We start from the raw sequence: 21,774 nt of genomic DNA, 5'->3' as shown, positions 1-21,774 counted from the left end.
AATTTTTCATCTCATTTTAAAAATGTCATTTTAAAACCATTAGTACAATGTGTGCCGTTAATCCTCCCTGACATCCTGCAAACGCACCAGGAACAAACTGTCAGCACACTCTCGAGCCAGTTGAAGGTAAGTGTGGTGAAGTGGTTACAGGCACATTATGTGGTTCACGTTGTTGCAATGATGCAGCAGTGCATAATTACAACAGGTGATTGAAGAGTTTTTCTTCTGAAAAGCCTCTGAGGTTTGGGCGGTGAGCGACACTGCTACCAGATGACACTGGGAATCACAACATCCCACATTTTCTTTCCACAATCCTGCATACACACACACTCTCTCATATTCTGTCCGTCTTCCTAACTGGCTCTGTTTTTTTTCTATGGTGTCTACCTTTCCATTGGCTCTGCCTTATGCAAGAGTGTGTATTTTTATGTCTCACATTAGCTAGGGGGAATAATACCTCTCACTGAATGGTAGTCTGCTCTGGGGCCTTTTCAGACATTCAGTCACTCTTCTTCTAAGAATAACCAATGTGCATCTTTGCCAAACAGTTCCTCTCTGTGATTTCTTTTTCACAGCGTCCTGTGATTGCTGTTTTTGTGCCTCATTCGCTGATACCGGGGCTTTGTATTAGTTAGCAAACTGTGATCCAAATGAGAAAAGCAGCATTGGGAGACCAGGAGAAAAGGCAAAGAGTCGGGATCTGGGGCAAAACTTGGACCTGTGTCAACTCTTCTCAAACTCATTAAAAGGCCAGAAAAGCTGGTCACTAGAGAATCTTGGGAGTGAGGCGGCAGACAGTTTGGTATGTAAAAAACTAAAATAAAAAATGATAGCTTTTGATCATGTTTCAGAGAAACCTTTCATGTAAAGTCTGGAGAATTTTAGCCAAATATGTCTGACAGGTCACCTTAACTGAATGCCATTTACGTTTGCAGAGACAGAATTGTTTCTAAATTGTAAGTGGCTGCTGTAGACTGAAGTGGAGTCAAGGAGACAGATCGACTGTGCAGCACTGAACCAAATGTTCTCAGTCAAGTTTTTTAAGCAATGAAGATTGAGGGGCAGATCAGTTCATGATAATAACTTGCAAAGATGTTGTGTGTAATTAAAGGAATAGTTCAACATTTTGGGAAATACACTTATTTACTTTTTCTGCCTAGAATTAAATGACAAATTGCTGGCACTGTCATGTCCATACGTTAAATATGAAGCTACAGCAAGCGGTCAGTTAGCTTAACATCAAGATTGTCGAAAGGTTAAAAAAATAAATGGATAAATAAAGAAAGCTGTGTCTACCACCATCTCTAAAGCTCACTAATGAGCACATTATAGCTAATTTCTTTGATCCATACAAAAACTACAGCAACAAGTGTAGACTCAAGGCCCAGACATACCAAGCCAACATCAAAAAAATCTTGGCAAAGATGGCTGACTGTTGTGTCACCTCGTGTTGCCTGTGACTCAGCCATAAATGTGTACTTGAACACACTGCAAAGACTACAGCCAACGGCCAACTTGCATGTAAGTTAGAGGAAATAATTCTCCATACTAGCAGGCTGTGTGTTTTAGAAGCTGGAAGACTGACAGGATGGATTCAACAACGCTAGTTAGCCAGTTAGCACATTAACGAACAACCTGATGTTTAAATAACAGATTATATTTACTGTGCTTAAGTGAAAAATTACAGTTAAAAACCTCTTATGCTAAAGAGCTCAGTGTCAATGATCTAACCTAGTATAACAAGTTTGTTTTGATCTTGCGACCTCTTTAGCTGTTTGTTTACTTTCCTCATTTTTGTTTCTCTTCTCATGCACTGAGCTGCACTGCCAATCAGAGTAATTTCTCTCACCCTCAGGCTCCGCCATCTCCAACATTGATTCAACTTGCTGAATCTGCCAAAAAAAAGCCAACTAGTACCAAAGGTGCAGGGCACACTGCAAAAACTAGGCTAACAGACGCTCACCGATGGCCCAATATTGACTGACAGCCAACTGTCTGCTTAGTGTGCCAGGGGTGGGATCAATCCCTCATCTAACTCTCAGCAAGAATGCAAACAATCACATTTCTCAAACTTTTGAACAGTAGAATAAGTCAGGAATGAATCAGTAAAGGTGCCAAAGCGAATTTTCTGTTTCAGTGGCACTTTATAAATTAAAATTAATTTCCGCTGTCACAAACATGTCTCTCTCCAACAGAACATTTATCAAAGCTATTCACTCTAAGTGACTGCCACGCAAACAGAAATGAAACACTGATCTTAAAGAATCACAGATGAACAAGCCATGATTACAGTATCATCAGGCACAGACGCAGACCAGTTTTTGCACATTTTGTCTAAAAAAAGAACTAAGAAAGTCTAAAGTTGGCTTTGTTTTTCGTCATTATTCATGTGTAACAGCAATTACAATAAGATACTGACTATTTTTTCAAGGCATTTGAATTCCTTCTCATATTTCCCCACTGGCTATTATTGTCTAGTATCACTGAAGATGTGGGAAATAGACAGCTTTCCCAACGATCAAGACACAGAACTTCTTTCATTGTCTGCTCTTGGCTGACCCAAGACCATGACAAGAGTAGACAAGAAAGCAAGCTGGCAAATATCTTAGAGAGAATAAAAAAGCCATCTCATGATGAAATATTGCCGAGCTTTCTGGCATATGAAACTCAGCTGCCTGTGTGAGGAGGGAATGTTGACAGATATGAACATGTCGGTGGATGGGATTGATTCATTTATCTGCATATTTTGATTAAACTCTGTCGTTTGAATTCACCTCAGGAAATAAAAAGCAAAGGTTCTGCACAAGAATAAATAATGTATATGACGCTGAAGTTGAGTTTGAGTTATGTACAGTAGAGTGTTACAAAGACCAGCCATCTCTCCAGGTTTCCTCTTCCTAATCAAATTCTCTGTAAATGACTCGTGACAGAACTAATCTGCGGGTTCAGTCAAATGTGCACGTTTGATGAGTCATTGTGTGGTCTTCATAAAACTCAGTCTCTTTAATTATCATGCATGTGGATTTGAGATTTAGGATGTGCAATCATTGCTTCATAGGGGTCAAAATATGAAAGAACAAAGAGCTGAATTGTTCCAGGTGGCAAAATCACTTGTTACAGTGTCCCGCTGGAACTAATAAGGCAGGTCCATTTTCACCCTCTAAATCCCCTGCATTGGCTGAAATGACTGATTTACAGCTAAGACATTGACCAAACTCACACAATTATATATATGTTATACTTCACTCTTGTACAGCTGGGCTGTGTGAAGGGTGCAAAAGTTTCCCATACTGTTCATGCAAAGAACATGGGCCTGCTTTGTGAACAATCACAGATAAGAATCAATGTCCAGAAATTGGTGTTGGCTCATTAGGACAATAATCTGAGTCTTTTGATCAATTAATCTGTACTGTAGATTAGCACCTCTATTCTGATCTATAGCGGTCATATAGATGCTAATGTACAGTGTTTATGTTTAGTCACAATTTTTCACAATTTGTGAATGAAACTCTAAATGTATTTCATCAGCATGCACAGGAAAAGTGATACTATAATTCCCATCCATATTTCCTCACTTATTTAAAGGAATAGTTCACCCACAAAATGACTATTTTTTTATCAATTACTAATCCCATGTTACGGTGAATTCACAAAGAACACTTTCTTTGTCTTGCATGCGTCCACGATGAATGAAAATTTAAAAAACTGAGAAAATTCTTGATGAATTGAAATCATAGGGGTCCATGTTTAACAACAGCAAAACTCCATTAAAAACATCTGTTTACAAACTCTCACGCTCTTGAGCAGAGTTCAAATGCATGTGCTTGCCCAGGTGCGCTAATCATACATTAAAGTATTTTAATTAGTGAGTTTAGGAAGTACGGAGCACACGGCTGGATAAATGAACCATTAGCTGCGTCCTGAATCCTTTTAACTCTTAGTACGTACTGCAGCTGCCCTTACAAAGTATGAACTGTTGAAAATCGGGACATACTACTTCATCATAACATTGTGCCCTAAGCTTTGACCCCCTTGTTCATATATGCATTACCTTGGAGATAAAACAAAAAGTTATTCGCTGAGCTCACCAGATAGAGACAGAGGTCAACACGGAGAGAGTTTTAATATTTAAGTTATTTATTTCTGCATACATTCTCACATTTTATATTCACAACAGTAAAATTAGCCTACAGATACATTTCTCTGTCATTGTTATTTTCATTTTTTTGTTGGCGTTAATCTTCATGATTATGTTGTTCACTTAAACAATTAATATTTCTATTATTACTACTATCTGACTGGTCATCCGTCATTGTGGCTTCTGTCAGCTGTCAGTGAGCTGCCATCTGTTTGCAGCTCAGTCAATGTGACGCATCTTCCACTGTGCAAAGGACTGTGGGTCATAATAACCAGAAAAGCATGCTGGCTTGCATACTGCAAAATGCAACCAGATGCATTACAACATCCTGGTATTTTTGGCATAGTGCATTTGACATACTATGTATTGGGATAGTGGCATACTTAATAGTGTGGTTATTGAAACACAGTTGGATTTTACTGCAGCAGCTGTGTGAGAGTTTGTAAATGAATGTTATGAAATAGTTTTGTTGCTAAATATGAACTCCTATGGCTTCAATTTCATCACTCACTGTGGAGGCAAGAAAAGTTTTCTTCCTGAATTCAAGGTAACACAGGGTGAGTCACTGATATGTAAATGGTCATTTTGTGGGTGAGTATTCCTTTAAGACACATTTAAAATCTGGTGCAAATATCTTACATTTTTCTGTTACAATACCAAATAGAAAGACAATTCAGAGACATCTCAGAGTCAGGAAAGAAATGCAACACTTTAACATATTTGGGGTATGCATAATCTGGATTAAAGTTATACTACCTGTATTTCAAATGCAATACTTCACCTATCTCATTAGCTGTGAGAGTGTGTGGCTGTTATCCAAAAATACACTTAATTTACAGAGAAAAGGCTACTTTAAAATCTTTATTCATAGCTATTTTCTCCCAGTGTTTGTTCGTCTACACAGTTGATCAAGTTGAGAGTCTGTTCCTGACAGGCAAAAGTTCAAAGTGTCCCATGTTCCAGCCGCCCCCTTTCTTCCCTATCAGACAAGTGTGTAACAGTCATGTTCCCTTGCAGGAAACCCTGCCGCTTTGTTGTCACAAAGAATAATTACAATATAATTGCATGATGTAGTGTACGAAGCCATGCTGTGAAAGTAGCAGACCCAGGGCCCGGGACACACTTTTGAAAATCAAACCAGGTTTGTGAGAAGTTATGGAAGAATGATTGTGAGCGAGAGAGCATTTGTATCCAAGGCGAAGGCTTTAGATGTTATGTGAAAACCATTCTGTGTCATGTGTTCACATGGAATACATATTACTTACATATGTAGGATGAAAAAGTACATCAAGGTCTGTCCTGGGGGACCACCAAACAACCTCTAACCTGCAGTCAGGGAATAAGTTAATGTAACTGTAGATTTTCTTAAGTACATGCCAGGGAATTTTTCCATGTGGACATTTCTGCTTATAGAAAACCAAGTGCTGTGTGATTTTACATGGATGAAGATGGAGCAATATCACGACGTGTGCGTGAATAATGTGTGTGATTGTGGATAAATGCTTAGTTAAAAACATTTTAGAAGACATGCTGATATATTAGATTTTTAACCTGCATGTTAAACTCAAAAATAAGCCCCTTTGTTTATGAGAGATAATATATGTCTTTCTTTCATCTTGTTTAATTCTATACATTCAACTTACTGATGGATTCTGTGTTTGTGGATCTGTGAGCAAATAGGTGCAGGCAAAGTGTTTTAATAAGTATTCAGTTTCAAATTGGCTCCAGCTCGAACGCTCCGCCTGCTCTCGCCGAGGATATTGACTTTCCCGCAAGTTAAAGTATTTAAATGTAGAGGGAGACAGATGCTGTATGTGGACTGGAGGCGACCGCAAGAAACACACGTGTGGGAGGAAGCTTGACGTTGGAGATTTTACTATCTATGCATCTTACAGAGGGACAGCTGTGGCATCATTGCCGTTAACAACACAGCTGACCAATAAAGCCGTGTCGGTGCTCGTGGGATTCATTCAATATCCATTTAATCACTCATTTTCATGAAATTCACAGCGCGCATCTATAACCGCTGATGCGTAAAGATCCGTGCGTAAAACTCAAAATAATCGCCACTGCTCTGCCATAGGATGTCAGAGAGGATTTATTTCGACTTGAAAGCTTCATTACTGAAAGAGTGATTGACACGGAGCGGATTTGATGGAGGCAGTTTGGTGACAGCGACACTTTCTCTCCGGACTTTCACATTGGATTGGCACCGCAGCGCCTTTAAACCATCTGGACTTTTTTTTAATGTTTCAGCAGAGAGGAGAGCTGATCCTGTATCTGCATGGGACCCTGACAGTTTTGGATCTCTTAATTGTCACGGCTATCACCTTCTATGTGTCACAAGAGGGGGATAAAACCGATCTGAAATCTCCATCAGGAGGAACTTTATTTCCGAGAGCTTCCAGCAGCGAATCAGTGGAGTATTCATGAAGCAATATTTGAACTATTACAAGATGAGGCTGAGAACATCGAGGTTAGGTTATCTGTAAGTAAAGAGCGGTCAAGATAATATAGCTGACTGTGTGACTCAAATTCAAGCAACAGGTTTTAATTTTTTTTCTGTTTTCCCTTCAGGTTACTTCAGTTCACGGCGCTTTGCTTTTACGCACAGGTAACCCACATTTTCACTTCAATAAAAAGCATTAATGTTGCGTAAATTCTATAATTAAGTAGGTAAAAGTTAACAGGTATGCAGGCGCCGTGCGTCTCTGCATGTGCAATAGGCTGCAATAACAATGAAAACATTTTATTATGAGTGCTATGGCAATTGGCAACAATTCAAACATCTTGAAAAGAGGTAAGCTCCAGCCTAAAAAGTAATTGTTAAAACACATGTGGATGGAGAGCGGCTGAAATGAGAGAAAAAAGAGAAGAAGTCAAGAAGGGGTGAAAGATCATCGGTGGTAAAAGCAACCTATCAGAGGGAAATGTCATCCCCGAGGGTCCATGAAAGCATCTCCAAAAAAAAAAAGAAAAAAAGATGAACAAATAAATGAAAGAAGAAAAAAGCTGGATGTATTATTTAAATGTGATGAATGACATAATGAACTGTGGGCCTGGGCCTCGGCTGTTTGACTGGCAAGTCTTAGTCTGCACATTGTTGAGGCTTTCCTGAGTTGCAAAGAAAAGAAAAAAAACTGCGACATTAAAAAGTAATTTCATATTTCATGACATGTGTTTCCTATTGTCCGACAGAACACTGTGCAGTCCCCTCCGAATTTCAAGCACCATGTCACCGAGCAGAGCCGGCTGTCGGACCGGATGAGCCGCAGGTTGACTCGGACCTACCAGCTGTACAGCCGCACCAGCGGGAAACACGTCCAGGTCCTCGGCAACAAGCGGGTGAACGCCAACGGAGACGACGGAGCCGTGCACGGTAGGAAATTAAAAGAGTGTTGGGGATGATTTAAGGAGAAAAAACACACTTTAAATGACAAAAAAAAAAAAAAAAAAACTGAATTGTGAATCAATTTAAGCAGCACTCGCGGCAGTTCCTACTCAATTTAAGAGACAAATACTCAAAATATCGCGAGAATACACCTTCTCATAACCTTCTATACATTTAGCCTAGCAAAACTCACCTATAATGACGTATTTAAAAATACTACAATTAAAAATAGCCGAACAAATGTCCACATGTGCTAATACATTCAAGCAGAGAACTTTTTATCGTCTTTGAAATGATGAAGCAACTTTACTTGAAGCCCTGGTGTGTTATAGCCAGATTTATCAAACCTGCTGACAGCTAAAGGCCATCTTTTCTTACATTTCACTGCTTTTTTAAACCTCAGGAAGACAATAAAAGAAGGAAACATGCACATTACAAACACGGGAGTTGTTTAAATTCAACGGTGCGCGGGGCGGTGTTGAAAAGCCGTATAAATTCTGTCGTCTTTGGCAGCCTGTAGAAAAGTGTGTGAGCCAGGAGAAACAGGAGTAGCAATTGTAAACATCGTTAGTGGCATCAGTGTTGCCATCTTTTATGGCCTTATGGAGATGATTTATTTCTCTGGTGTGTTGCCAGCGTAGAAAGTCCTTGACACCTGTTATGATGAACTTGAAGGAGAGACTCTGTGCAGCAACCAGGGGGAAAAAGTGTCTTAAACTTAAATCCTGTCACCAAAAGGGTTTTGGTGTGTCTAGCCATCTTTCCACCACAGCCACCACCATCCATCCCCGTCTCTATGCCTGCTGCTGCTGCCTGCTTTTTGGAGGCTTATTTTATGAGGAATTTTCATTGCTTTACAACTCAATGTATGACTCAATTTATAAGGAGCGGTGAAGTCAGCATCTTCACTTTATACCTTTTCCTCTCCTTGCCTCTCCTGTGTGCTCTTTTGTCTTTTAAATTTCTTGGCCTACACACACACACACACACACACACACAGAGGGAGTGGGAGTCAGTCATGCACACATTGGCTACACATCCTAAGTGGGTGTCACTCTTGTAAGCGGCCCAAATCTGACCGCTGCTCTGTGCTTGTGGCTGTGTCCCTGACCACAGTATTCTCACTCTCCTTTATCCCCAGTCTGAACTGCATCACAGCACAGCATTTACAGACGTCCGACAACAATCGCGCCGTGCAAAATCACTATCATTTGGTGCTATTTTGGAAGGCCTGCATGCTTTGTTAAAGGCAGCTACTGGAGCATAAAAGGGTTAAGAGGGGATTTATATGTCATCTTCGTGATTCTGCTTCACTGCTCATGATCGAAAACCGTTTAGTGACATTTAATGATGACATGATGTAACTCCACTTTATTACAGTCTCCATCATACGTAGAGAATACATTTGTCTCACGCACTGTAACTTCATAACCTGAGTTTGCAGCACCATGTCAGAACTGTGTCATCTCATTACTTGTGATGTGTTTTGTCTGTGCAGCTAAACTGGAGGTGGAGACGGACTCTTTTGGAAGTCGTGTCCGCATTAAAGGGGTGAAGACAGGATACTACATATGTATGAACAAGAGGGGGAAGCTGATCGGCAAGGTAATCTGGAATTCATAGCTTTGTGGCTGTGTATAACTGCGGCAACATCTTGAAGTTTGTTTCTTCCCTGGAAATGTTATTCCAGATTTGCAGCTTATGGCAACATATTGTCGAGACGCATTCAAAGCCAGAACAAATTTGATTTTGAGGTTTGTCTGCGCAGCCCTCTCAAGGTTTCACAGGGTATTTGATTGTTTGGAATGAAGACGATGTTTCTGCTTCCTGGAAATTGTCCAAGATACCTCAACTTCTCCCCACCCTCCTCTCTTTTTCTCTCCCAGCGGAAAGGACGAGGCAAAGACTGCATCTTCACTGAGATTGTTCTGGAAAACAACTACACGGCACTGCAGAACGCCAAGTACGAGGGCTGGTACATGGCTTTCACACGCAAGGGCCGTCCGAGGAAGGCCTCCAAGACCAAGCAGCACCAGAGAGAGGCCCACTTCATGAAGCGTCTACCCAGGGGGCACTTGCTGAGTGAGAGGAGACCGTTTGATGTCCTTCCTCTGCGTGTCCCCGCACACCCTTTGAGCAAGCGGACTAAACATTCCCATCACCAGCGCCCAGGGGGCCGCTAAGGACTAAAACCACTGAGGGAGAACTGTGGATGAACCAGCACAGAAGAACCACTACAAGGGGAAACAAGTGCTCTCAGAGAAATTAACTTTTACAGTCAAGTGCCCATACACTTTTTGCCTCATTTTGTGGACTTTGTGTAATTCTTTGTACTGGATTGTATGTAACCATTGACTATCTAATCTGCTAGTTATTTTCAATTCAGACAGACTGTAGGACAGATTTTTACTTATTAAATCGAGGGGCATTTAAAGTACGATGTTTTCATGAATGAAAACCTCTGGTTAGATGTTAGCCAGCTCTACAACAAAGAATGTTTAAAAGAGAAATGAGTACAATGAAGCTAGACACGGCAGCTATCTGTGGATTTCCTTGTGGTTACAGCATCTGAGTCTCAGTTGACATGCTATCCTGCCTTTAGGAGGCCATTCTGGAGAATTTTTAACCTGTTTTTTTCTACATATATGAATATATTTTTACTGTAAAAATGTAAATTGTGTCAAATGATGGAAATATTTATTGTAGAGTGTATATTAAAACCACTAAAGAATCTGTTCACAAGCTGCTCGGCTTTTCTCTTGTGTGATTGTTTTGGGACGGAAAGCTAGCATCCATTGTTGGTCGCCCCCAAAAACTGTTGTTTTTTTTTTCTTCTTCTTCTTCTTCAAGCTGGAGACCCAGATAACTGAGGGGCAATATCTGTGACAGGCTACTGAATTCAATGTGCTCAGCAAGTGAGACTTGGGCCTGAATGGCCTGAGCTATGCATTAAAAGCGATGAGGTCAGCCCACCATTTTGGCCCAAACAAAGGTTACCACCATGTAGTTGCATTTCTCACGATCGCACACCGTAACCCTCTGATCAAATGGGCCCTTTGTGAAACCTCATATAAAAGGGCATGTTATACAATAGTGGGTTCGAATAATAACACGAGGAGGGGTCAGTTATCAAAAAGAAGCCAGTCACACAGGGAGGGGTAAGGGGCTGGAGGAGAGGGGGGGGAAGGTTTGTGGAGAGGGAGTTGCAGAGAAAGCGTCGGGGCCTGTGTGGCAAAATGTGGCATCGGCTGAAAGAGGGGGAATGGCTGGGAAGAGGCATTCGGGAATGAAAGGGAGGCAGAAAAGAAACCCTCTTCCCAGAAGCAGTTGAGCATGACCATCAGAGGCCAAACGACAGGGGAGGAAGAAGACCCTGAACAGAGGAACTCGGCTGCTCTCACAGTGCATGAGCTGGATGTCCAATTTGTTAGTCGGTGTTTGCTGCCCGCGGGAATTTGTTTTGACAGCAGCTCCAGCTCTGAAGATTGTAAAGCATTAAACTAAAAAACGAAAATTAAGACCTCAGAATGAATGCTTTGGTATTCAACAGCGAATACCTCTTACAAGCTGAATTCAGTATTAACACACCGAACACTCAAACACTACCTGATCAAGTATGCATTTTTGTCAAAAAGTCTCGCACAAGAATTTGCAAAACAACAGGACAGACTGGGTTCAAAATGTTTTCTTGTATTCCTGTTCTTTCCATCTGGAAGAAGACAAAGCACAATGGCGAGAGAGACCTGTGGTTTTGTCTCTGCTTTTTGCACTTGCTCTCTGGGTTTGGACAAGTGGTAAAAAATGCAAGGAATCACACGGTTAAAACAAGCTATATTTAAATGGCATTGTCTCTTTTAAACAGCACTGTTATTTTTTTATCCACTGTCTAAGTATTTCTGACTGGACAGTGTGTTTTTTTAAAACGAAAAAGTAGACAAATACCCCATTCTGAAGCGAGGATCTGTGCGATTCTTTTCCTTCCCTACATGTCATATATACATAGAACTCAAGAATCAAGAAACACGAAATATCATTTTTATATTTGTCCCTGTTAAGACAATAATATCAAATCCATTTGGAGCAGTTGCGCCTATTTCTAACTTGTGTGTGTGTGTAGTTTTCAGCCATGGACCCCAGAGTCAGAGTGACCCTCTGTTGTAAAGGGAAACAGTAACACTAGCTCACTCGTTCACCAGAGTTTCAGTAATGGCTTTCAGGGTGGCCCACTACATGCAAGGAACATGAGGGTATTCAGTTAACACAAATGGGTTGTGCTCGTAACAGTGACCCCGGAACGAACAGGGATGAGGCATTGTGTGTTTTGAGTGTTTTACAAGGACATCAATGAAAGGAGGGTGGTGGGTTATGTGACCCCCATCAAAATTGCTCCAGAGTAGGTTTGGTAACAAAAAGCAAAAATAGACACTGTTGTGATACAAATCAACTTTTTTTATGTAAATACTTCATTTCATAATTCCATTCATAATGCCACAGGTCAGCTGCAACGTTAATAAATCTGTTTATGAGACATCAAAACACACATGGTATGTTTTGCAGAATATGTCTGTATCAAATATAGATGGCAGAGCAACTTTCAACACTAACAACTCTAACAATAAATGAACCATCTCATTAGTAAACACAATTAGAAGCCTTAAACCATTGACAAGGCACTTTGCAAAGGTCTTCTCAATGAAGGGATCCATGAAAGAAAAATAAACAAGGGCTCACATGTGACTGGAAAATAACGCAGCGAGGTTCTGCTTTGAATGCAACACAGAATCATCCTCCCGCTCCCACAGTTGGAATTCACTGAGTCTTGCAGTCGACGTCCCCTTCGCTGGTCCCCTTCAGTTTCTTCAGCTCCTTCAGTAGCTCCTGTTCAAGGGTTAAGATCTCCTTAGGTTTCTTGTACTGGACAAGGGAGAAGAAAAAATAATTACTTCAACAGTCTCTCCATCTCCCTCCTGCAAATCTGTCACTGTGATCATGTTGGAAGAGCGTGCAAGATATAAAGCATAAAAAGCATAAAAAATATTGTTGTAATGTCAAGAACTTAGGAGAGTGACAGGTGCAAAGAGAGAAAATGGAGTTCAAATTCTGGACTTGTATCTAATCCTCATGATCTGCATAAAATACTTCAATAGACAAACTTAAATTATTATATTCTTAAGATACTTTTGCAACTATTCAGATTGCTGGTTTGGTTCCCTTCACACAACATTTAAGGTGAGAACATGTTAAAAAAGAATCAAGCTTTAATGCTTACATCTTTATATTTAAAACACTGGGTAACATAACATCAGTGATTTTAATTGCTGTGTTGGACTTACACTGACAATTAAAGTGTTATTGGCGTGAGTGAAGCTGAGGGCGGAGTTGTCCAATGGCAGCTGACTGCGATCTAAATCAGCAACACTGAACTTCTTATAATACCTGGGAAGACACAGAGAGGATGTCATGGGTTTGTCACGCCACTGTATAGGCGAATGCATTGTGCACAGTGCCATCTATAGGGAGGACACAAGGATTACATGCAACAAGTGTACAAGTGTGGTAAGTGAATGAAAAGATGGAAGGGGAACCCCAGTGTTCTCATGCATATTTACTTTTTGTTGGAGGTTTTTATGATGATGCATCTCTCAGACGGCTCCGCAGAAACGCTGAAGACGTCTTTGGGGTAGGGGAGGTTGCGGATTCGCCACTGGAAGCTGGACTTTGTGTCTTTACGCATGAATACAGGCTGTGGAAGCAGAGGCATTCAAATCCATTTTACAGACATGACATTTACTGGAGTTTTTCTTTAAAATGGATCAAAGTGAACTAAGACAAACAAAAATGCACATCAGATAATGAAGCGGTTAAATTCTAATTATAAAGTCACAGTCACAAAGAACATAAAAGAAACCCACATTGGAGCAGTTCTCCTTGATCACATCCGAATCCAAAGAAGTGACAGGGCCTGCAATTGGCTCCCCAACTTCTACCTGCCATTGGCCCTTTGCTCCAAGTGTGCTTTTATTACGCCACTTTCGTACTGAAAAGTATCACACATTTTGATAAGACACATAAACGTATGCCATTGAAATTCAAAATGCCAGAAGCTATATGCTACTGTGTGACCCTCAAGACCTGTTGCTTACCGATGAGCTCATCTGTTTGTAAGTCATACTCCTCTGCCATTTCTTTTCCATCTGTAAAGAGGTAGTGGATCTTCCTTTTTCCTTAAGATGGAATTTGGAAATATTTTTTATACAAACTAGACAAAAACAAAATACTATAATGTGTTTCTAACACAAATCAACTGGTGTCAGTGCTAACATAACATTACATGTGATGGTGCTAGAATAGTGAGTATTATATTAAATATGTCGTTCATTTTGCAAACTACAATATTAATTAATTTTTGGCCAAATAAAAAAGCTATAATTTCTGTATTCTGAAACCACTAAGAATACTAAGAATAGATAAATGGTACTATTTCAGGGATCAGTGAAAAAGTCAGCAGAGATGCTAATAGAAAGGTAAACCAGACTCCTTGATAAGAGACATCTTACAATCTCTTAACTAGACTGTAAAGACACCCAGAGAGCATGCCTCTTTTTCTGAGACATGTACCAGAAATTGCGCGAAACTGGCGACAGGCTGTTGAGAAATTATCTAAACGTCTTTTAATGTGCGAGTTTTACCGTCCATTTCTGTTAAATCAACATGTGTAATGTGCTAAAGGACCAGTTGTACCACCTGCATGCTGCCTAGTGATACTAATGTTAGCTGGGAAGCTAACAGTCTGAGTTCATTCAGGCAAAATGATACTACTAATGATCAACTATTCACGCTGTCTATCTATTATCTATTTGAATAACTTGCTCTTCTTTGTAACTTACTCACCATCGTGTATCAAAGCTGTTTTCTTGGACGATTTCAGGATATCAATCCAGCTTTGCACAGCCATGTTTCTAAAGCTGTTTCTGTTGAAGAGAGACACTTCCCGACTCAAAGCGTAACCACAGCAACCGAGGTCACAAACGTATTAAATTAGGAAATTATTTTTAGAATTAACACGAATTTATAAATCTAGAAGTTATTAAAAGCAAACACGATGTAATGTGTACAGTCAGTTTATAATAAGATACAATTTACATCTAAAAAGACAAAAAATAAATTAAAAAAAAAATAAAATAATAACCCGGAAGTGAAACATTTAAACGGAATGTTGTCCGGTTTGGTTCCTCGTGTTTTGTGTACGTATGGTTCCGTCTGAACAGGGGTAAGAGCCAAAATATTACACTTTTAAGAGTTTTATGCTTCAAATATTAAATTATATTCGGATATGTTGAAATAACCTAAAGCTTAATATAAATATTGACTGAAAAAAGAAGTTAAAGCAGTCTAATTACCGACCGTTTGCTCGTTCTAACCGGTTCTAACGTTATAATAAGCTAAAGCGAGTTAGCTATCACTAACTATATATCTTTTTTCTAATGTATGTTATTTTTTGTATATAGTTATATCACATAAAGATTTCTCAGCCTGTTTTACGAAGCAGAATTAACTGCTGTGTCAGCTAATGTTATCTGGATATTATTTACACTGAGGACAAGCCCAAACAGCTCCCACTTCCTGCCAGTCTGTGTCCAAATTTGATACTATGAAGGCGTCAATCAAATTGCAGTGGTGACATGACACAAATTACATTTACTTTGGTACTGTAACCTTAAAACAAATTTGAGGTCCTTGCAGATTACTACTTTACTTTCAACAGAAATGGTCATGTTATCAGTTATATTGTTTTGTTAATGTAGATTTAAGTAATTAAAATAACTTCTACCTTGACCAGATTCAACATTTAAATAATAATAAATTACATACAGATTAATGTATTAGTTTTATAAGATTAGATAATATAAAGATATTCAGGAATATATTGACAGGGGGCACGCTGTCTGTGTATTGAAGGCAAATAAATACTTAAATTCAGTCAGTCTTTCAGCGTGAACCTACTACATATTCAAAAAATGTTAGACTTGTATTGTAGTGCAAAATTAATAGTACACAGCTCATGTTTCAGGTTTGTGTGTGGGTTTTACTCTTCAAAGTTATACATAACATCATGATTCTGCTGTCTATGTCACAGGCCACTGGCGCCCCCTACAAGAGAGAAGATGGAGCCTCGTCACGGCATTATGAAAGCTTTTCCCAAAGTTAAAAGAGCTAAAGTGTTCCAGGAAAAGGATGCACCCCCAGTGAAGAAGAAACCTGACGAATGTGAAGTCACAGGTTGTTACTGTGTGTGAGTGTATGTGTGTGTGAGAGAAAAGTTAGGATGATTGGCCTAAAAAGAAATTCTAAACTTGCGTAAAAGACATAGATTACGAGGAAAAAAAACACAAAAGCAGAAGCCAGAAAAAGCAACATATTTGCTCATTGTAACGCGCTCTTCTCTTCTGTCCCAGGAAACACTTTTAATGGTGTCACAGTGTACATCCTGCCTGCTGGAATAGGAAATGCCAGATGCCATATCTTTCAAAGACAAATTCAGCAGAATGGAGGACAGACAGAGAGTTCACTGTGTCCCACTGTCACTCATGTTGTTGTGGATGACAACATGGACAGCGACAGGGCTCTGCGTTTACTGAAAGTGGATTGTATGCCCTCTGGAGTCCATCTGGTGAAATGCATGTGGTTGAGTTTGTGCATCAGTGAGAAACAACTGCTGGATGTTGACAGCTACAGTCTTCTTTTACCCAAGAGGTAAGTGACCCAATAGTACTGTTTCAGAATGCTTATGTGTATCTGATGATGTTTCCAATTTATCACATACACAGACTTGTGCTCGTTAGTTCACTACAGAGAAGTAAGCCATAGTGAACATTTATCTACTTTTCACTTGTAGGTCACATTTACCCCTTAAAATTAAAGTATTTACAAAACTGTGTGGACATTGAGGCAGCAGATATTTGTAAGAAGATTCAGTCAGTCCTCTTACAAAGTTTTTTCATTTTTTCCCCGTTTAGGGAATCTGAAACACAGCATGAAAACATTAAAGAGGAGTTGCTGAGTGTCAAGCCTGTTGTAGAAACTATTGTAGAGCCTCTGCCTGATCAAACCAAGCAAGACGAGACCATAGACACGGTAGGTTTCCAGGTCATGTTTACAGGTTTTACAGGTTCTGCAGACTTTCAGTCACTAATCATTTGGCACAATAGGGAAACAGAAGCTAGACCTTGAACACATGAAAACAACAAGTCTGTGTGCGTTGGATTTGTATTATAGTTTAACATTCCATTTCACTCTCAGACATTCCAAGACACCAAAGAGGAAGTGCAAGGAGATGAAGATGGGGTCTCTCAGAATGACCTGGAAGCTCTCATCACTGGCCAGCACCCCAAAGAGCAGACTCCAGGCCCCAGCCTCGACCCCGGTTCAGACGCCGCTGCTCAGAAGGTGGTCTCAGGGAGGTGGGTCTGTGCCCAGTCCTCTCAGTCCAAAAGTAACAACTTCAACAAACACATCACAGACAAACTGGAAGTGCTGGCCAAGGCCTACACACACCAGGGGGACAAGTGGAGGGCGCTGGGCTACTCCAAAGCTGTCAACGCGCTGAAGAGTTACCACAAGCCTGTTACCTCATATCAGGTAGGCTAATGCAGATGCTTGCAAAAGACATACCATGCAGGATTTTCCAAAAAAAAGTATAGACTCATACAGAAGTAATGCCTCTCAGTCATCACTTATGACCCACTGGAAGTGTGTGGCGGTGTATTATTTTGCAGAGACTCTGCCCTCTGCCTGGCTTTTCTTATTTTCTTTGCTCGGGACGTTTATGGGTGTGTACCCTAACAGCGCTCATGTGAGCTCAGGGCTTTATATAAAAGGTAAAATAATGCAAATGTAGCGAAGCGAAACACCAAGCAGTCAATCTGGAGTTGGCTTTTACTTTTACTTTCGCTGGTGATTGGGTTTACACCAACAATCCTGCACAGTATGCCTTTAATATTATGTTGTTGGTAGTGTCAGTAATGTGTATGTTTGTTGGATATACTGTATCAAGTACTTTTTGTTGTATGACAGGCAAGTATACAAATTATTCTGGGTATGTTCCTTTTTGAATAAGAACCTTTATTAATTTGTTGTAGGAGGCTTGTCTGATCCCGGGAATTGGAAAACGCATGGCCGACAAAATTGATGAGATCATGGAGAGCGGTCACCTGCGGAAGCTAGATCACATCGGGGAGGCTGTGCCAGTGTTGGAGCTTTTTACTAACATCTGGGGTGCAGGAGCGAAAACTGCACAGCTGTGGTACCAACAGGTAAGACACAAAGACACACATTAAATTAGAATATTTCAGGTAACAGGTTTTATTTACCCGTAGGCTACTCATATCAAAGTACAATTTACAGCTTGGTGAAAAGATAACTGCGGGTAGTAACAGATAATAGAAATACAGTCCAGATTGGTCCAGATTGAAACTCTGGATAAAAGCTGTGCTGATAAATCAGCCGGGCTGATATAGTAATGATATCAGTTTATTGCGTAGATATTGGTGTTTAAGTGTATATTGTTTGATAAATAACAAGGACTTGCAGAAAGGCAGGTTACTAAGAAATAGTGTCTTCCATACATAGTTTATCCGCCAGAGAGCATGGACAAGTTTATTTCCAAACCGTAAAAAGACCCTCGCATCTAACTCTTATATAACTCTTTAAAAACCAAATTTAAAGGGACAGTACACCCCCACATCAAAAATACATACTTTTCCTCTTACCTCTAGTGCTATTTATCAATCTAGATTGTTTTGGTGTGAAGTGCCCTGTGTTGGAAATATTGGTCATAAACTCAACAGCAATGTCTCTTTTCAGAAATCATGACCTGGTTACTCAAGATAATCCACAGACCTTGTTGTTAGCAGTCTCATGTAGGGACTATTTTCTCTCTACTGAACTACATCCTCCAATTGCACCACTGGGCAGAAGTATAGCATGAATCTGCCTCTAGCTCACCTAGCACCATTGAGCTAGCTAATGTTACAGCTCAGCTGAGGAGGACGCCATTAATGTTTACATCTCGAGCACGAACCTCTCGTCCATGAGTAGATGCACTCTTCCTTCTGCACAGCGATGCAGGTATAGGTTAGTAGGAAGAAAATAGTTCCTACTTGAACTGCTCACAACAAGGTCTGCAGATTATTTTGAGTAAGTGGGTCATAATTTCTGGAAAGAGACATTGCTGTTGAGTTTTTCAAATGTACTTTTTTGGCGCTTTTAGCACCACAGGCTCAGTGCCATCTAGTTCCACTCTATTAGTGAGAAGACAGACATCTCTACAGCTGATCTTCAACATAAAATATTTGTTATATTATGCATTGCATTCATCAGAATCTGTAAGAAGTAGAAGTCATTTTTTTTTTACTCCTAATTAGGTTGATAACTAAGGAAAGAAAGAAACAGAAGGCAACTGTCTAATATACAACAGTCTGTATTCTTTGAAGAATTTCTTTAAAATATTATTTGTCTTCCAGGGATTCCGCACACTGGAGGACATCCGCACAAAAGCCCACCTGACCAGCACTCAGAAAATAGGACTCAAGCACTACGACGACTTTCTGGATCGCATGCCCAGAGAAGAAGCAGCAGCCATAGAGAAAGTGGTAATGCGTCTTCATTTGCCATGTATGATTCTGTGATGATGACTGCATCTTTCACCACTTTAATATGTTAAGTCAAGAACAAAGAGGTGAGATATCTCTGAAAAAGATTCTCCCTCTAACCTTCAGTAATTTGGAAGCAGTAAGCTTGAGGTAGGAAAAAGTTTGTGTCAGCTTTCCTTGACTGGTTGATAATGGGAAAAGCAGACTGTGTTCTCACAAAGTGGGGCATCCCAAAGGGGAAAACTAACTCTTGAAACTCAAAAAAGTAGCTGCATCTTAAGTTAGCCAGATACCTGTTCACTCCAGAGCGTTGAGTACAACGCTAGTTGTTTTCATATTGTATTACTTGGATTTTCTTTTTCCTTCAAAGCTGCCAGATAGAAAGTGCACGTTAGATAGATGACTAAAGCATGTGTACTCCCTCAGGCTTGTCAAAATAATATGTGATGCTTTAGAAAGCCTACCTCCCAGTATTTGGCTGCAGACAGGTAAGAGCTTACTTGTTTGCCAGTGGCATGGGGAATACAAGAGAACATACAAAATAAACACTGTGCTTTTCTATTATTGAGAAGCCAAAGATAAAAAACAAAACAAAAAGAAAACCCTCATCACTCTCATATAGATGACAGCTTATATTTTGTCTCTGTTTTGGGTGTAGCTGAAGGACGTGGCCCATGCCATAGACCCAGGCCTGGTGGCGATGGCATGTGGCTCCTACCGTCGGGGAAAGGCCACATGTGGAGATGTTGATGTACTTATATCTCATCCTGATGGCAAATCCCACAAGGGGGTTTTCAGCAAGGTGTTACAGATCCTCCATGACAGTGGTGAGCTCCTTCCTCTTTAGCTGTTAAGGATTTTCTCATGTCTTATTTGCAGGTTTGTTTTCTTGAAGTGAAACCTTAAACAACCCAACTGTTTATTTCTAAGGCTTTTTAACAGACGACCTGGTGAGCCACGAGGAGAATGGCGAGCAGAAGAAATACTTGGGTGTGTGCCGTTTGCCGGGACCTGGCCACCGCCATCGCCGGCTGGACATCATTGTTGTGCCCTACAATGAGTTTGCCTGTGCCATCATGTATTTCACCGGGTCGGCACACTTCAACCGTTCAATGAGAGCCCTGGCAAAGACAAAACACATGAGCTTATCGGAGCACTCGCTGAACAAAGATGTGGTGCGACAGGGTAGCGTGAAGGTGCACGGCGGCACTCCCTTACCTACACTGACAGAAAAAGATGTGTTTAGTCTTATAGGCATACCGTACAGGGAGCCTCATGAAAGGGACTGGTGATGAGTAGCCAATCACTAAGCCAATCAGAATGCCTTAACTGGTTTTATAGAAGAATGATGATGATGAATGATGACAATGAACACTGCAATCATGCTCAACAAACAGTTTTAAGAATGTTTACTACTTAGATCATGACTTGAATGCTAATTTTATTTTACAGTTTAAAGGGTTGGGTTCACTCAAATAGCAATAGCAATAGTAACATAGTTTTCCTGCTTAACCACACTTGTATCTGTCCTCGTAGACTGTTTAAGTGGAATGTGCTGAAGTTTTGAGATGTCCACCTCTAACACTCCTGCTGCAACCTCAGTCCAATACAGTGAATATAATATTGCTGTCGGGGTCGGTTTCTTCAACAGAAGGTAGCTGGAATAAGCTGAGTAACCAAGAACATTGTTACAAGATAAGTTGCTGTTAAGTGTTATGTCGATTTGTGAAACGTCCATCAGATAAGACTGGCAGCAAAAGTTTCAAAGGTGAATATTTCAAAACTTAAACAGGTAAATCCAAGACTATGTGCAGGGCTAGATGCCACTAGAGATAAGTGGAAACTATGTGATTTTGCAATTTGAGTAAACTGGCTGTTTTAAAGACATTTTAATATTGGAGATGCTTGATACTGTATTTATCTGAGAAATGAGTAATGATAATAAAATACACCAGAGAGTAATAATAATAGCAGATCTGTTCCTGTGTCTTGCTTCGGTGATCAGAACTGTGCAGTTGTTAATTGTTGCTGGACGGCTGCGACTCAGTAGTAGAGCGGGTTGTCCACTAATCTGGAGATCAAGGGTTCGATCTCTGGCTCCTCCAGTCTGCATGTCAAAGTATTCTTGAGCAAGAAACTGAACCCTAAATTGCTCCATTGGTTGTGTGAGTGTGTTAAAAACTGAGTAGCAGGTGGCAGCTTGTATGGTAGCCTCACCAGCAGTGTGTGAATGTGTGTGTGGATGTGACTCATGGTGTAAAAAGTCCTTTGAGTGGTCAAGTACAAGTCCATTTAGGACTAAAGTTTGGAAGACAGTTCTAGTTGGAGTATAAACTGGCTGCCATACTACAACTTTCACTGGGCTTTCTCCACTCACTTATCTGTTTTTACACTGACTACCAGCAGACTGTAATACGGGAGGATAAGAAAGTTGAAAGGTCATGAGGCAATAAATGTCTTCTGAACATGTGTTCCCATAAACACGAGAAGGGGAACCCAGGAAGATAACAAGCCCATGCACCAGAGACGGACCGATCAGTGATTGGTCAGTCCCATCCCAGCTGGCCCGGACTGTCCAATCGCGCGTCAGTCCG

The 21,774-nt window shown here is 40.4% G+C and overlaps 3 protein-coding genes across 4 annotated transcripts; 2 read left to right on the top strand and 1 right to left on the bottom strand.

The window, feature by feature from the left end:
• Positions 1-6,057: 6,057 nt before the first annotated feature.
• fgf8b (fibroblast growth factor 8b) lies at positions 6,058-10,041 on the top strand. Its single transcript, XM_049570934.1, has 5 exons — positions 6,058-6,626; positions 6,716-6,752; positions 7,337-7,517; positions 9,028-9,134; positions 9,416-10,041. The coding sequence occupies exons 1-5, from the start codon at positions 6,568-6,570 to the stop codon at positions 9,710-9,712; spliced, it is 681 nt and encodes a 226-aa protein (XP_049426891.1). The 5' UTR covers positions 6,058-6,567; the 3' UTR covers positions 9,713-10,041.
• A 1,930-nt stretch (positions 10,042-11,971) lies between these two features.
• On the bottom strand, positions 11,972-14,527 carry dpcd (deleted in primary ciliary dyskinesia homolog (mouse)). Of its 2 annotated transcripts, none has more exons than XM_049570937.1 (6): positions 14,421-14,517; positions 13,673-13,753; positions 13,442-13,566; positions 13,139-13,272; positions 12,869-12,965; positions 11,972-12,443 (listed from the first exon to the last, which is right to left on the bottom strand). In XM_049570937.1, exons 1-6 carry the CDS (start codon positions 14,482-14,484, stop codon positions 12,339-12,341), a joined length of 606 nt encoding a protein of 201 aa, XP_049426894.1. In that variant the 5' UTR covers positions 14,485-14,517; the 3' UTR covers positions 11,972-12,338. The 2 variants fall into 2 exon arrangements, with proteins under 2 accessions (XP_049426894.1, XP_049426893.1); XM_049570936.1 differs by having other exon boundaries at positions 11,977-12,443; positions 12,863-12,965; positions 14,421-14,527.
• A 223-nt stretch (positions 14,528-14,750) lies between these two features.
• poll (polymerase (DNA directed), lambda) lies at positions 14,751-21,150 on the top strand. Its single transcript, XM_049570915.1, has 9 exons — positions 14,751-14,799; positions 15,667-15,809; positions 15,986-16,283; positions 16,547-16,664; positions 16,830-17,168; positions 17,669-17,842; positions 19,052-19,180; positions 19,839-20,007; positions 20,111-21,150. The coding sequence occupies exons 1-9, from the start codon at positions 14,780-14,782 to the stop codon at positions 20,470-20,472; spliced, it is 1,752 nt and encodes a 583-aa protein (XP_049426872.1). The 5' UTR covers positions 14,751-14,779; the 3' UTR covers positions 20,473-21,150.
• Positions 21,151-21,774: the final 624 nt, after the last annotated feature.

Source organism: Epinephelus fuscoguttatus, linkage group LG3 (assembly GCF_011397635.1).
Source record: "Epinephelus fuscoguttatus linkage group LG3, E.fuscoguttatus.final_Chr_v1".
NCBI lineage: Eukaryota > Metazoa > Chordata > Actinopteri > Perciformes > Serranidae > Epinephelus > Epinephelus fuscoguttatus.
Note: the sequence above shows the minus strand (reverse complement) of the source record. Positions and strands in the feature narration are given on the sequence as shown.